Source organism: Phyllostomus hastatus, unplaced genomic scaffold (genome assembly GCF_019186645.2).
Source record: "Phyllostomus hastatus isolate PE091 unplaced genomic scaffold, TTU_PhHast_1.1 phas_contig_65, whole genome shotgun sequence".
Taxonomy (NCBI): domain Eukaryota; kingdom Metazoa; phylum Chordata; class Mammalia; order Chiroptera; family Phyllostomidae; genus Phyllostomus; species Phyllostomus hastatus.
The window spans coordinates 1,806,937-1,823,059 of record NW_025333932.1 but is presented as its reverse complement, the minus strand read 5'-3'; the positions used below and the strand labels follow the sequence as shown (position 1 = coordinate 1,823,059).

The 16,123-nt window shown below is 35.5% G+C and overlaps 1 protein-coding gene across 2 annotated transcripts in view; it reads right to left on the bottom strand.

The window, feature by feature from the left end:
* Nucleotides 1–525: 525 nt before the first annotated feature.
* PRKDC (protein kinase, DNA-activated, catalytic subunit) overlaps nucleotides 526–16,123 on the bottom strand; it is a 199,660-nt gene continuing 184,062 nt past the window's right edge. For both annotated transcript variants that reach the window (XM_045849401.1, XM_045849402.1), the window contains 10 exons: nucleotides 9,860–10,064; nucleotides 8,643–8,710; nucleotides 7,857–8,077; nucleotides 7,325–7,417; nucleotides 5,170–5,259; nucleotides 4,894–4,965; nucleotides 4,612–4,813; nucleotides 3,197–3,385; nucleotides 2,441–2,580; nucleotides 526–1,910 (listed from right to left, as the gene is read on the bottom strand). In XM_045849401.1, coding sequence (XP_045705357.1) covers nucleotides 1,706–1,910; nucleotides 2,441–2,580; nucleotides 3,197–3,385; nucleotides 4,612–4,813; nucleotides 4,894–4,965; nucleotides 5,170–5,259; nucleotides 7,325–7,417; nucleotides 7,857–8,077; nucleotides 8,643–8,710; nucleotides 9,860–10,064 — 1,485 coding nt within the window. In that variant the 3' untranslated portion in view covers nucleotides 526–1,705. The remainder of the gene's footprint in view (nucleotides 1,911–2,440; nucleotides 2,581–3,196; nucleotides 3,386–4,611; nucleotides 4,814–4,893; nucleotides 4,966–5,169; nucleotides 5,260–7,324; nucleotides 7,418–7,856; nucleotides 8,078–8,642; nucleotides 8,711–9,859; nucleotides 10,065–16,123) is intronic.

Below are 16,123 nucleotides of genomic sequence, written 5' to 3'. Positions count from 1 at the left end.
CCTCATCCCCTCTGCTAATCACCCTTCTGTTGTGTGTGAGCTAAACCAAATATCTTTATTCAGTAAGACTCACAGAGTTGAAGTTTGGAGTGTAAGTATGCATCAGACATTAATCCCTAAGTGTGTAATGAGGACATTTATTATCCTGAGCAATTGTACCAATGTCTGATGAACACTATCTACTGGAACTCTTCCTTTTCATTGCCTGCTCATGGGTTCTGACAGCATTTTCAAGCAGAAGCTTTGAAACTGGATACACACGCCCAGTCATCTTGTAACAATGAACTTATACTGACATAAAAAGTAGTTGTCAAAAAACAGGATTTCCCATAATATGAGGATTTAGTTAATGAATATAGTTCACATTTTCAGGATTCAAGTGAAAACGATGGTTATTTAATAGGCTTGTTTGGGTTGTTTTTATGCTGTAGCAAAATATTTTTACTAGATCATATATATACTGGGTTTTCACAAACAGGATCACTTACTGTTCCTTAAAGATGAAATCTCTTTGAATAGATACTATTTGTTGAGAACACAGGCATTTATTTTTAACACCATAATGCATTCAATCTGTCAGTAACAGAGTAAATTTGAGAGTAAACAGAGTAGAGAGAGATATAACATATAAGATGAACATTTTGCTTTTGAAACTACATAAAAGCTATACACTAATTTGGGGAAAAAAACTTTAATGTTCCATATTTTTAAGATTATTATTTCTCAAAATCACACGAGTTTCCAGATATAAATGTTGGAAAACAATAATAAAAAAAAGTTGAAGGAAACCTGAAAACAGTCCCAGGTGGTAGAGGAGGGGAAGAGATTTTGTGAATGGAAAGAAAGACATTTTTTGTATTCCATAATTTGATCTTGCTGTTCTAGAATGCATGTTTTCTCTCCAAGTGAGGAATCTATTTCATATAGAGATTTATCTGATTTTCCTGGAATTGAAATGCTTAGTGTCAACCCTATCATCATACCTGGAATTCTTGAAGTTATCCTGAGTTTATCTATCTATTCATTGTGGTTCAGAACAACAAAAGTGAGTGCTAAGACTTTTTTTTTTAATCTGTCCTAAATACTCTCTCTTCTAGAGAACAATTCTATCATAGATGTCAAAACTAAAAGAATAAAATGAAAAAAGAAAATACTCTACAAAAATATCCTAACATATCAAATGCAATCATATCTGAATATAATAAGCCACAGCCACAGCTTTACCTGCTGTCATTATTCCTGCTCTGCTAACAGAACATAGCAACGTGTCAGTTGAGTGGTGGGCTTTACTTAGTGAATACATTCATCACAGTCTTAGTGATGAAGTGTATGGGTGTGATTTCCAATGTGCCCTAATTACCAATTAGAACCCTGAATGGAATGTTTACATATACCATTTATCAAGATAGTTGGTTTATTTAAGTCACAGCACTTGTAATATGCTATAATCTTTGTATGCATATGAGGCTGGGTATGTGTTTTTTATTAAAAGTCTGTTATAACCCTAGCCTAATTTTTATTATAACCCAAATATTCATTCATTTCAATATTCACTTATTCATCATGATCTTGATAAACTTCTGCTCTAAGACTATATCACTAATTAGATTTCTTCTCTTTAGTGCTTAAGGAAAATCAGCTCATTGAAAGTTTAGGAGATTCTTTAAACACTTTCATGTTTTTTATCTGCTGATTCCTACAGACCTCACATCCAGGGCTCCCATCCTGCCCAGGTTCTGCCCAGGATGTTGGGGTCTGTTGCCTGGTCAATCAAGCACTTCACTTGAACTTCTTCTGAGAGCCCACTCTCTGGTTCTTGGGCACGGATGTTGTGATCCTTGCTTCCTCGAGCTACAGCCACAAAATCATCGAAGGCAGGTGCCTTCTCATGGCCCAGGAGTAACTCCTCACTGGAAAAAATGTTAAACAAGTTCAGAAACACAAACCATGCATTTTTCCTTTGTTGCCTGCATCCTAGCTACTAAATATTCCCTCTCAGCGCTTATAGAATATTTCTGTTTTTCATAACCATGAAGTTAAGAGATTCACTTTGTAGAAAAATAGAACATGAATAATGCTGCTATTAATGTTTGTCTACAAGCTTTTGTGTCAGTCTATACTTTCATTTCTCTTGGTTATACACTGAGGAACTGCTAGACTGCCATTTTACCTTCCTACCACCAATACATGAGGGCTCCAACATCTGCACATCCTCACCAATACTAGATATGTTCCACTTTTTATTAGTGGGTGTGAAGTGGTATCTCTTTTGCATTTCTCTGATGACTAATGATGTTAAGCATTCACTTGTAAAATAAGGATAATATGGCTAATACCAAGACTAAATGTAAAGTTCTCAGCACTTTACACAGCATTTAGTAATCCAATAAATGGTAGTATCAAGCGTTTTGTTTGTTTTTTCCACAAATGATGATCTTACCAAGTAATAACTGCTGGATTGGAACCTGCTAACTTTCTCTTAGCATAAGATATTTTCTGCCGGGGATACCAACTTTTTTCTGTTATATTTATTTTTTGAATCCATGATCCTCCTTTTTTCAGCATTTTCTGTTCAAAATTCTAAAGGAAAAGAACACGATTTTTTTTTGCTTACAATAATAGTATATATAACCACATTTGAACAGATTAAATAAGTAATGATCTTAAAACAAACAAACAAACATCTCTGTAACTGGGAAGAGCTCCATAGCTTTTAATGGTAGTACATATAAGAGTGACAATGATCTTGAGGGGCAGTAGTTTGGCTTAACATATCACTCTCTACATAAAGGGTGCCATCACTAAGCTTCATTCTTTTGGGGCCATATTATAAAGAACACTTGATATTTAAGAAAGAACTATTTGCCTTTATGATCAAGAAACACTTCTTATAGGACAGACTTTAAATTAAAAGCTGTCTCCTAGAAAAACTGAACCCTCCATCAAAGGGTCCATGTTTCCTCTCCTAGTTAGAAATATTTTCTATTTAAATAACAGTTTTATCCAAATAAAAGTATGTTTTTTATTTGGTTTTCAGGCCAAATAATCCCAAATGTTAATTTCGAGAAATGCTGTAAACAACCAGGTAAATACTTCAGTAAACACAATTTGATGCATTTCAATCATATGAAAGTAGATGGCGCATCAATCACTGGTGCACTGTAATAAATGTGAAAGTGCATATAAACAACCCTACCTTCCAGTCGAAGGAAGGTTCCTTCACAAACACGTCCATGGTGGCAGTGAGCAGGTCAGGATGTGAGCGGAAGGCTCTCAGTGCGTGCACCATGACACTGTACATAACACCTGTTTCTTTCATTGGTAACATCAGATTGATAAACTGGCGAGTCAGACGGAAAGGCATCAGCTCAGGGACTGGAAGAAACTAAAGAGAAAAAATACATGCAAGAAACAGAATATATTAACTAGAAAGAAACCTCAAAATAACAAGCACAAACAGAACATCTCCCCATAGTTACTGTTCAAATTTAGTGAGAATATGAACAACTCTTTTCTCAAAATCAGCTGCATAGATATAAATTTACTGTGCACAAGAGGAATCTACAGAATCATCCTTGCAATGCAGAAACCTATGTGCAGAGGACCATATAACCTGCAGAGATTTAGAAGTGCAATTTAAAACTTTCAGAGTTCAGAGAAAATATTTGTATCATGTCTTGTACAAAGGTATATTGATTATGGGGCTTCAAAAACATCCTTATAGTCTTCCTTTTTCATAGGGACTCATTTCATTCTTAGCTCTGATTACATAATTTATGACCACACCCTCCATAACCTGTCTGAACCAGGACAAAATGAAGCTGAGAATATCCCTTTCTGTAAGAATGTCAAATTTAAAGTTCATGATAAAACTGACTCAACTGATACGTTATTTCTTTTTTAAAAACTATCCATTTCCATACTGTGCAGCCATAAAAAGAAGGAACTCTTACTTTTGCAACAGCATGGATAGACCTGGAGATTATTATGCTAAGTGAAATAAGCCAGTCAGAGAAAGAGAAATACGAAATGATCTTACTTATACGTGGAATCTAATGAACAAAATAAAACTAATGAAAAAAATAGAAACAGAGGCATACCCTGGCTGGCGTAGCTCAGTGGATTGAGCGAGGGCTGCGAACCAAAGCATCGCAGGTTCGATTCCCAGTCAGGGCACACGCCTGAGTTGCAGGCCACAGCCCCCAGAAACTGCACATTGATGTCTCTCTCTCTTTCTCCCTCCCTTCCCTCTCTAAAAATAAATAAATAAAATCTAAAAAAAAAGTATTAAAAAAAAACAAACAAACAGAGGCATGGATACATGGAACAGACTGACAGCTATTGGGGACAAGGGACTGGATAAAAGGTCTTGAAGGGATTAGCCAAATAACATACATGCATAACCCACAGATACAGACAACAGTGTGGTGATGGCTAGAGAGAAGGGGGAGCATGGGTGGAGGCAGGCACAGGGGAGGAAAATGGGGACATCCGTATTAGTGTCAACAGTAGAAATAAAGAAGGGGGAGAATCTATCCATTTCCAGAGGGTATTACAAAGTCCTATGACAATTGTAAATAGCCAAGAACAATGACAGCAAGATGGGCCTACCTGAGTAGCTGATCCAAATGCATGTCCAAAGTCGATTCCAATCATTCTGCCTGTCTCCATGCTCACCATAAAATTATTCAGATGTCTGTCCCCAATGCCCAGAATCCAGTGGCTAATGCACATCAGAGCATGAGAGCTGGCAAAGTGGGAGCGGAGTGCCAGAAAGGCCTCCGGGCCTGTGCTCATCTTCAGGAAGGCGCGCCTAGAACAGGGAGACACAAGTCTGTGGGCTCTGCTGCCCTACCAGGAGGCTGATTAAGATAGAAGTATACTCGTACTTACTTTAAGAGACCAGCTGGTACTCTACTTTCTCTTTTTCTAAACGATGAGACTGTTTCAGTACGATTAGCTTTCCTATGATTTAATAATAGAAAATGTCTGATTAGAACAAACTTCTTGTGACTGGAAATGTAAAATTCTTTGTTTGCATTGAAGCTCAAATATCAAGTAACTGGACTTTGACCTCTTTGAGATAAAACTTTCTAAGAAACAAAAGTATATATGTAACTCCGAGAAGCATGAACTAGTTATTAAAGGGAAAAATCAGAATAAACTTACTTATATATTAGCATGTAAGCACCAATATCATGTTTTCCAGATACCTTTCTCAGCCAGTCTCTATATTCAGATGGTGGTGCTTTGGGATCCCTAACAAATAGGAAAAAGGGAATCAGCATTAGGAAGATATTTAGCATTACATGATTTTAGGGGCAAAGATCACCAAGACTTCATTGAAAAATAGTGAAGAGGTAGGAGAAATAAGTATGACTTTTAATCGCATTTAATGTTACCAATGAACCCATGTTACTCTGAATCCAGAATTTCAACATATCATTATCCATTCTTAATTTCTCCTAAAGAAACCAAAGCTATTTCCTGTATAAAAATGCAGGCACAAAACAATCAGATAAAACAATCTTCCCACTTCATACAGAGAGAAACAAGATGACCTAAATATAAGTGTTTAATGATCTTGGCAAATGGTTCTAAAATTCTTGTCCTAGAAAATAACCACAACAACAGGATGACAGTACTACATGCAACATTTGAATTAGGCAAGAAATGTGAAACCATATTAGCACTTCAAACAAGACATACAGATTATTTGTTGAAGACAGACCGAGTCTGTTTTTGTCATTATTTAAAACATCGCCAAACTCTTTTTCTCATTTCCAGTACGCAGATACCTACAAAATCCATATTAAGAACAATAAAGTATTTTTTTTAGATGATAATAGATTTGAATTGAATTTGAAAAGCTTTTTTCAATAATGCTTCATAGGCAAAAGGCAAGTATGTAGGTAGTTGGAAACAATGTGATATTTGTATGCTTAGCCACTTTTGGGTTTGTGTCAAAAGCTTTAACAAGTTTTCCTAAACACAAAACAAACAAAACAAAAACCAGAGAAAGAACAATTTTGCAACATATTACTTAACAGTTCAATCACGTAAGTTGAATATAATTTCATTAATAGACACTCAATTTTGAGCTAAATTCTCTCCTAGTTCCAACTGGGATGAAAATTGTTAGTTTGAAAAACTGCATTATGTAAAAAAAAAATAGCAATGATTTTTAGTAATGAGGGTTGGAGGTGCCTTGCTTTAAAAAGGTGTAGTGGGAAGTAATGTATACATTTCTGTATCTGAAAAGCACTTTAAACTCTGTTGACACCTATATTTATCTTATTCATTTTACATTAGTATCCCATCTTACTAACTGGGGCATTGGAATAAGTAAGAGGTGAGTTGCTTGTCTAAGATTCTGCTTGTGAGTCAGGACCACTGAGTTAGCACCTGAGTGAGCTTTGGAATTTCTGACTCCAGGAAGTAATGTTCATCAGTTTTCCTGTCTCCCAGGGAAGGCAGAAACGATTCCAGACAAAGGACTCAAATGACTGAAATAAAAAGGTGGTAAATACTGTCTTATGTAGCAACTATAACCCACAAATAAGAATTTGATCAAAATGATTAATTTTATAGAAATCGTTCCTGACCAATGAGCATATTGCTCCTATGGAAATACTTTCAGGAAAGAATGAGAGCACAATGAAGAAAAAATAGGCCTTGACACTGTTTGTCACTTCTTCTACCTTTACTCTATACCTCATCATCAAAGCTGGTCAACTGCTCTTTCAAAATCCATTTCAAAGCTGTCCTTATTTTTCTTTATAGAAACAAACAACAAATAAAAAACCTTCTGATTAGCTATACCACTTACATGCTGGCTGATTGAGCACAAATTACTTAAGCTCTTTGGGCATCAGCATCCTCATCTGTACAGAGGTAATAATAATACCTCGTAGGTTTTTGTAAAAAATAAATGACTTCATTTATCTTAAGAACTGAGAATAGTGTCTAGCACATAGAAAATGTTTAATGAAATGTTAGCTGCTATTCTTATTATTTATCTTCTTCAAAATTTTCCCTTTTTTTCAAAGTTAGTACTTTTGTTTTTATTGTGGCAAAATGTATGCAACTACTGTTTAGACTTCTCTATTCTGTGTCTTATTTATCCAGACAAAGGCAGATTAAAGACTGGGCTAGGTGTGGCTGAGAGTACCAATTAAAAGGGGCCCTAAAATGTTACTGGAAACACAAGGTGGAGGAAACTGAATTTGAAACAACTCTACTGAGAATATTGTGTCTGGGTAGCAGCAGGCTTGCTGGGGTAAATCAGAGCAGAGCTGGAGAAAATATTTAGACTCCATATTACCTTGTATAAGCTGTTTTCTCCTCTTCTGACATGTTACTCAAAAGAAGGTCCTTTAAGGTAAAAGTATTTTCAATCCATTCAATCAATCCTAACCTGAAAAGGAGAATAAGAGGTTTATGAATACAAACCCAAACTGTCCTTTCTTCAGTAGAATCAAAGAAAAATAGATTTTTTCATGTCAATTCTTCACTTACCTTCTCCACATTAAGATGAAAAGCATAGGTTTAGGGTGGGAGGTGGGAGATGGAGGTGGGTGGGGTGGGGGAAAGTGGTGGTAGGAAAATGGAGACAGCTGTACTTGAACATTAATACAAAAACAATAAATAAATAAATAAATAAATAAATAAAATAAAATCATAGATTTAGAAGTGTTTATTAGTTCTGGTTAGCTCTCTGAGAAATTTAAAACACTGAATTGTAAGTGACCTCCTGCCCCATCTCAGCAAAATTAAACAAGGATTTGGCCCAGTGCTGAAACTTCCATTCATATAAATAAATCTTCTCTAGAATGATAATACCCATGTGGTCATACCTGGAGGTCATGGGAATGACGTGGTATGTCTTTAACTGCATGTTTCTCTGACTACAAGCAGCATCTTGGGACAGAATGACATTCATAACCTCGAAAAGCTGCTCAATGCGTTGGTCCTGCCGCAGGTCTTCCCCACCCTTCACAAGGAAAGGGTACTCTCGCTCATCATGGCCTCGGATGATGATGCGTTTTGGTTTTCTGATAGAAGTCATTGTTTTTACCTGTAAAAATTAAGACAATATTTTTAGGTGTAATCTGAAAAACTGAGACACTAATCCATCAAATCATCATCCAAAGGGAAAAGTAAGGAGGCGCACATTACTCAAAGAGAGATCTCTCTTTGAAGACAGAGTCAGGTGATACAGAGAAAAAAAAAGAGAACTTGAGGCCAGTGAAATATTTCTGATAACTGTTTCCACCGTACTATTGTGCCCACAGAATTTCATATTCCTGGTTAAAATAATTGCTTGTAAATGTGGATGTCCTTAGCAACAAGCCATATACAACTTTCTATAATTACTTAATTTTACATATATTTGATAGTGTATACACATACAGTTTACTCTTAAAGTGTATATGTCTTTAAATATGATTGATATTAAAACATTGAAAATATTAAGAAATTCAGTAAATAAGTGGACCAGAAAACTACATATATTTGAGACCAACAAAGGGAGCTAAATGTCTTTCTTTAGTCATGACAAATACTCTCCTATCTGAAGAACTGAGTGCCACACACTAACAGTCCTGACTGTGATGAATGGGGTCATGATCACCCACACCTACCCGCTCATCAAACCCAGCAACTCGTACGTGGTATTCTGGCACTGGTTTTCCTTTGCCATCATACTGACCTAAAACAAAACAAAAAAGCCTTATTTAGATACAGCTATTACAAAACGAGCCCTGTATTTTAAAATGTATCTGTTGATCTAATTTTAAAAAGCTTATCAAACATAATAAAATTTTTTACTAAAAGTTTACATTTAAAAAAAATGGCCTTAAAAAAATAAAATTAGCCCTGGCTGGTATAGCTCAGTGGATTGAGCGTGGGCCTGTGAACCAAATGGTTGCCAGTTTGGTTCCCAGTCAGAGTACATGCCTGGGTTGCAGGTCAGGTCCCCAGTTGGGGGAGCATGAGGGGCAACAACACACTGATGTTTCTCTCCTTCTCTTTCTCCTTCCCTTCCTCTCTCTCTTAAAAACAAATAAATTAAAAAACAAAACAAAACAATGTAATTACTTCTCCTCAATTTGACTAATGATAGAATTCCAAACAGGAAAAGTAATGCACTGAGCTAGAACACTGTATTATTTTAAGGAGAATCAAGTTGCATATGAGGAGGCTTATGTTTCAAATACTTTCCTTGAAACTTCCTGTATGCAGTGCACAGCTGTTGATAATAACAACGAAAAGTACCTCTCCAAATGTTTTTTGATATCCACTGGAATGAATAACCATATTAAAACATATTTTTTTTGGTCTTGTGAATTCTAGGGTGAAGAACATGGAATGTACAAAGATTGGCTTTGAAAAATCATGTCAGCTTCATCTGACCAACTTGTCTTTATTCTCAATGTCACAATTCTTTTTCCTGGAGGTAAGTTATTGATCATTATCTCATCACTTCATATGGGACCAACATGTACATCCCAAGAAATGACTTGCATTGATACCTATATTATATTTCTGAGAAAAGGTTATTCAGGAAGAAAGCATGGTGTGTTTACAAGAAATTACCAGTTACCATTATTATTAGATAAAAATCTGAATAGACAGACATCTTAATCAAGAATATAAGAAAACTATGATCTAATTGGACACTGGGTAAAGTGTACTGAATGACAGTAATTATTAATTTTCCTAATGATGAAAAATGTAGGAAAGTTTTAAAATTACAAAAATTACTGTCAGGATCCTGATATTATTTTAGAAATCAAAGATTCTTGCTACAGTACTATTCTCCTTCAAGTAGTTTGTCACTTCTAAAAGGTTAACTCACCAGGAATCTCCAGCTCATTTCTCAAGAATTCTACTCTGAAGTCACTCATCCAGGGGGAGCATTCTTTCAGGTTCCCAGGTGGCTTTGAGTCTTTGCCCATTTTTGAAAGTAGTAAGTTGGTAATGTCTTCAAAGTCACAAAGCTTCATTCCAGATAGCTTAGAACCTCCTTTCCCAAAGTGTTTATCAAATTCTTTTCCAAAAGCCTAAAATTAATAGCTTAATTAAATATTAACATTTATAGTAAATTTGAACTTTGGAAAAGGTTCTAGGCTTACGAATGTTTATAATATATAAGTACCCAATTAATTATATAGGTTTTTTTTCTATGTTTTCACGATTTATAGTTTTGCTTTCCTCGAATGTTTCAACACTCAAAAACACCTGAAGCCTGTCTTTGTTTGTGTTCCTTTGAAAGAGAAACAGAATTAAATGACATAGAGACTTAAAGAACAATTCAAAGGATCAAAAATACAGGAACTAGTTCTTTGAAAAGATAAACAAAATCAACAAGCCTCTAACCAGACTCATCAAGAAAAAAAAAGGACCCAAGTAAATAAAATCAGAAACAAAAGAGGAGAAATTACAATAGACACCACAGAAATAGAGGGGATTTTCAGAAATTACTACGAACTATATGCCAATAAATTTGACAACCTGGGTGAAATGGAAAAATTTCTAGAAACATATAATCTTCCAAAACTGAATCAAGAAGCAGCAGAAAGCCTGAATAGACTGATAACAATTTGTGAAATTGAAGCAATAATTAAAAAACTCCTGGCATACAAAAGCCCTGGACCAGACAGCTTCACAGGCAAATTTTACCAAACATTTAGGGAAGAGCTAATTCCTTGTCTTTCTCAAACTATTCCAAGAAATTCAAGAAGAGGGAAGACTCCCAAACTCTTTCTATGAGGCCAGTGTTACCCTCATTCCAAAACCAAGTAAAGACACAGTAAAGAAAGAAAACTACAGGCCAATGTTGCTGATGAACATAGATGCTAAAATCCTCAACCAAATATTGGCAAATCAGATCCAGCAATACATGAAAAGATCATACACTATGATCAAGTGGGATTCATCCCAGGGATGCAAGGATGGTATAATATTTGCAAATCAATAAATGTAATATACCACATAGAGAAAATCAAAGACAAAAATCACATGATCATATCAATAGATGCTGAAAATGCATTTGATAAAGGACAGAATCCATTTATGATAAAAGGCTCAGCACAGTGGGAGTAGAGGGAGCATACCTAAACATATATATAAAGGCCATATACGAGAAACCTACAGCCAACATTCACTCAATGGGCAAAAAAAAAAAAGCTTTCCCCTAAGATCAGGAACATGACAAGGGTGTCTGCTTTCACTACTTTTATTCAAAATAGTACTGCAACTTCTGGCCATAGTGATCACACAAGAAAAAGAAATAAAAGGCATCCAAATTGGAAAGGAGGAAGTAAAACTGTCATTATTTGCAGATGACATAAAGGTGTACAGAAAAAACTCTATAGATTCCACCAAAAAACACACAAAAAAATTCTACGTAATAAATGAATTTGGCAAAATACCAGGATACAAAGTCAATATTCAGAAGTAAAAGGCATTTTTGTACACCAAAAATGCAATAACAGAAACAGAAACTAGGAAAAGAAATCCCATTTACTATAGCAACAAGAAAAATAAACATAGGAATAAATTTAACCAATTAGGTAAAAGACCTATACTCAGAAAATTACAGAATACTGAAGAAAGAAATCAAGGAAGACACAAACAAATGGAAGCATGTATCGTGCTCATGGATTGGAAGAATTAACATCATCAAAATGTCCACACTACCCAAAGCAATCTATAGATTCAATTCAATCCCTATTAGAATACCAATGACATATTTCACAGATATAGAAAAAACATTTCAAAAACTTATATGGAACCAAAAATTACCGCAAATAGCTGCAGCAATTTGAGCAAGAGGAATAAAGGAGGAAGGATCACAATACCTGATATCAAACTATACTACAAGGTCACTGTAATCAAAATAGTCTGGTACTGGCATTAGAAGAGACACATAGATCAATGGAACAGAATAGAGAGCCCAGAAATAAACCCATGTCTCTATAGTCAATTAATATTTGACAAAGGGGCAGAAGCATAAAATGGAGTAAAAGTAGCCTCTTCAACAAATGGTGCTGGAAGATCTGGAATGGTACATGCACGAAATGAAAGTAGACCACCAACTTACAACATACACCAGAATAAACTCAAAATGGATAAAACACTTAAACATAAGCTGCCACGCCATAAAAGTCCTAGAGGAAAACATAAGCAGTAAAATTTCAGATATCCCATAAAGCAATATTTTCACTGATGCATCCTCTAGGGCAAGAGAAATAAAGAAAAGAATAAACAAATGGGGGCTATATCAAATTTAAAATCTTCTGCACGGCTAAAGAAAATATCATCAAAATGGAAAGGAAACCAACCATATGGGAAATCACATTTGCCAACAATACCTTGGACAAAAGTCTGATTTCCAAAATACATAAAGAACTCATAACGACTCCACATCAGGAAGATAATCCAATTAAAAAATGGGCAAAGGACCTGAATAGAGTCTTTTCCAAGGAGGACATACAGAGGGCCTGGAGACATATGAAAAGTTGCTTAACATCACTCACTAGCCATCAGAGAGATGTAAATTAAAACCACAATGAGATACCACCTCACACCAGTCAGAATGGCCATCATAAACAAATCAGCAAATAAGTGCTGGCAAGGATGTGGAAAAAAGAGAACCCTAGTGAGCTGTTGGTGGGAATGCAGGCTGGTGCAGCCACTATGGAAAACAGTATGGAATTTACTCAGAAAAAGAAAAATGGGAACTACCTTTTGACCTGGCAATTCCACTGCTGGGATTATACTCTAAGAATCCTGAAACACCACTTCAAAAGAACCTATGCACTCCTATGTTCATAGCAGTGTTTTTTACGATAGCCAAATTTTGGAGAAAGACTAAGTGCCTATCAGTAAATGAGTGGATAAAAAACCTGGAGTATATATAAACAATCGCATACTACATAGCAGAAAGAAAGAAGGAACCATGGATGGACCTGGAGAATATTACACTAAGTGAAATAAGCCAGTAGGTGAAAGGCAAATACCATATGATCTCACCTATTAGAGGAACCTAATGAACAAAACAAACAAATGAGCAAAATAGAACCAGAGGCATGGAAACAAGGAACAAACTAACAGGGAACAGAGGGGAGGCAGAGGGGGATGAGGGAGCAAAGAAGGGGAGGGGTCTAGTTAAAGAATGAGTACCAATGACCCATGGGGGACATGGACAACAGGGTGGGGACTGACTGGGGGGTAGAGGAGAGCAGTGCAGTGAAAATCGGGATAACTGCAATAGAACAACAATAAAAAAGAGAAAAAATAGAAAAGATTAGAAATAATATGGCTGGTAGTGACTTCTAGTCATAAATTTTAATAAGGGCTTTAAAAACTTGAGAAAGTCATTTAACCTCTTTGAGCCCATTATCTACTTACTGATCTACACCATTATGATAATAGGAGTAATTAGAAACAAAGCATAAAACAAATGGAGTAATTCAATTAAAATGAAGTTACTAAATATTCATCACAGCAGAAGAGAAAAATATAAGCATGCTACTTTCCTTAGTAAGGGTCTTTCAAGTCATTATTTTGAATCATAAACCAGTGTAAACATTAGATAATTTATATTTCTAAAAGCAATTATTATTATAAGTATCTTGGAACATATCAAATATTTCTTTATTTTAGACTCTACTGAAATATTTAAATTATAATTCTGGTATCAAAATGTAAAAAAGAGTTTTTACTAAATTTAGAACTAATCCCACAACCTAAATATAGTTTAAATGAAATATATTCTCTATTTTAACACAATTCATTATAGGAAAATTGACATACATAAAACAAATTTCTTCTTTGATCTATGTATGGATTAAAAATATAGAAACAATCTGCAATTCTTAGAATACATGGAAAGATCGGCTATTTCCCAAACATAACTAGTACCAAAAATAAATCTGAATGACTTAATGCCCTTAGGATCCTCTAAAGTGAAATTTGAGGCAATTTTGTTTTGGTAGATTATTATTTTAATTGATGCAAATTATTTGTTGATTTGGTACAAAGTAGAAAATTCTGGATTGATTTTCCCAGTAACCTCAAGATAAGTATCATGCCTAGTAGAAACAAGGAAGGTAGGTTTTGCCTCTGACATACTCCCTCAGTTAGGGCTGACGGCAGCCCTACTCAGCAGCAGTTGGGAAGAACTGTAAGTGGTCCACACTAAGAGATTTTCACATGGAGTCTTATGGTATCCAGCATGCATGGAAAGGAAGTGGCTATGAATTCAAAAGTTGAACATGCAGTCTTTTCTGGGGGCTGTGTAGAATTATTCAGCACAAAACAATGAACAGGACCACTGTAGACATTTTCACACTGGTTAAGGAGACAGACAGGTGGGAAACTACAGTGAAACACCTCCTCTCAGTCTGGGGTAGGGGCCAGAATCTCCTGGAGAAGAGGGTAGATTAGGGAAGGTTTCAGAAAAGAGGTACTGCTTGAATTAAATCTTTTTACACATGATGGATGGGACCTACTAAGTTGGGAGACTGGGTTCTAATTTCCATTCTGCCACTTTGTTTGACACTGGGCAAGTCACCTGGTTTTCAACTCGAGCTTCTTTGTTTAGAATAAGGTTTGGCAAACTACCAGTCAAATCCAGCCCCCTGCCTGTTTTTATAAGTAAAAATTTATTGGAATCCTGTCAGCTATGATTTTCATTTACATACAATATAGGGCTGCTTTTGCACTATAATGAAAGATGTGAATACCTGTAACAGAAACTGATATATGGCCTACAAAGCTGAAAATCTGGGTCTTTACAGAAAAAGTATGCCTAGAAGTTTACTAGGCCACTGGTTTAGGAAAACAAACAAACACACACTTTTCTAAATATAGTATTCTGTAATTCTATAAATTTGTTAATGCTAGTATATTAGTTTTAAGTATATTTACAATATATGTATTTCCTGTTCTGAGACCCTTGGCATGTCCAATGTGCAGCGGTATTGTGAGACAGATTTGATATGATGTGGAGCCTAATGCATGTCATAAAATGAAATACAAAGGTTTATGATTTTATCTTAACTTTTAGGATACATTCTTGGTCACATTTAGGCAACAATAGTTCTGTATATACTTATTCACTCATACCAGTAATTAAAACTACCCTAAGTAGGAATGACCCACCAAAATCTATCTCTGTTTATTAAAACTATACCATTCAGTCATCTAATTCAAGATTCCTCTTTCACATCAGGCAGAGTATTGTAGGTAGTGAAAAGAAAAGATGAACAAGACAAAAATCCCTGTATACAAGTCTAATTTAGGAGGCATAAATTAAAGAGTTAAACATAAATACGGCTTTCCACTCCTTAGGATTTCCCCCCAAAGAACTTGTACACTGATGTTCACTGCAGCACTATTCATAAGAGCTAAGGAAGCGGAAAAACCCTAAATATCCATCAGTTAATGAAAGGATAAACAAAATGTGGCATATTCATATAGTAAAATAATATTCAACAATAAAAAGGAATGATGTACTGACACATGTTATAACATGGATGAACTCTGAAAACATCATGTTGAGAGAAAGAGGCCAGGTCACATATTGTATGATTTCATTTACAGAAAATGTCCAGAACAGGCAAATATATAGAGACAGAAAGAAGCTCAGTGGTTGCTGGGGGCTGGCAGGAGATGAGGAGGAGTAACTGCTAAGAGGTACAGGGTTTCTTTTTTTGAGTGATGAAAATGTTCTAAAATTGATGTGGTGATTCACAACTCTGAATATAATAAAAACTATGGCATTGTATACTTTAAGGTAAACCGTAGGGTATGTGAATTATATCTTTTTTTTCCGGTTTTGTTTATTTATTTTTAGAGAGAAGGGAGGGGAGGGAGGGAAAGAAGAGAGAGATACATTAATTGGTTGTCCCTTGCTTACCTCCAATTAGGGACCTGGCCCCCAACCTAGGCATGTGCCCTGACTGGGAATTGAATCAGTGACCTTTTGGTTGGTGGGATGATGCCAAACCCATTGAGCCACACCAGTCAGGGCTGAATTACATCTTAATAAAGCAGTTATTAAACAAAACAGAAGGGGCAAAGACCTTCCTTTGCACTAGAGATTGTGGAACTT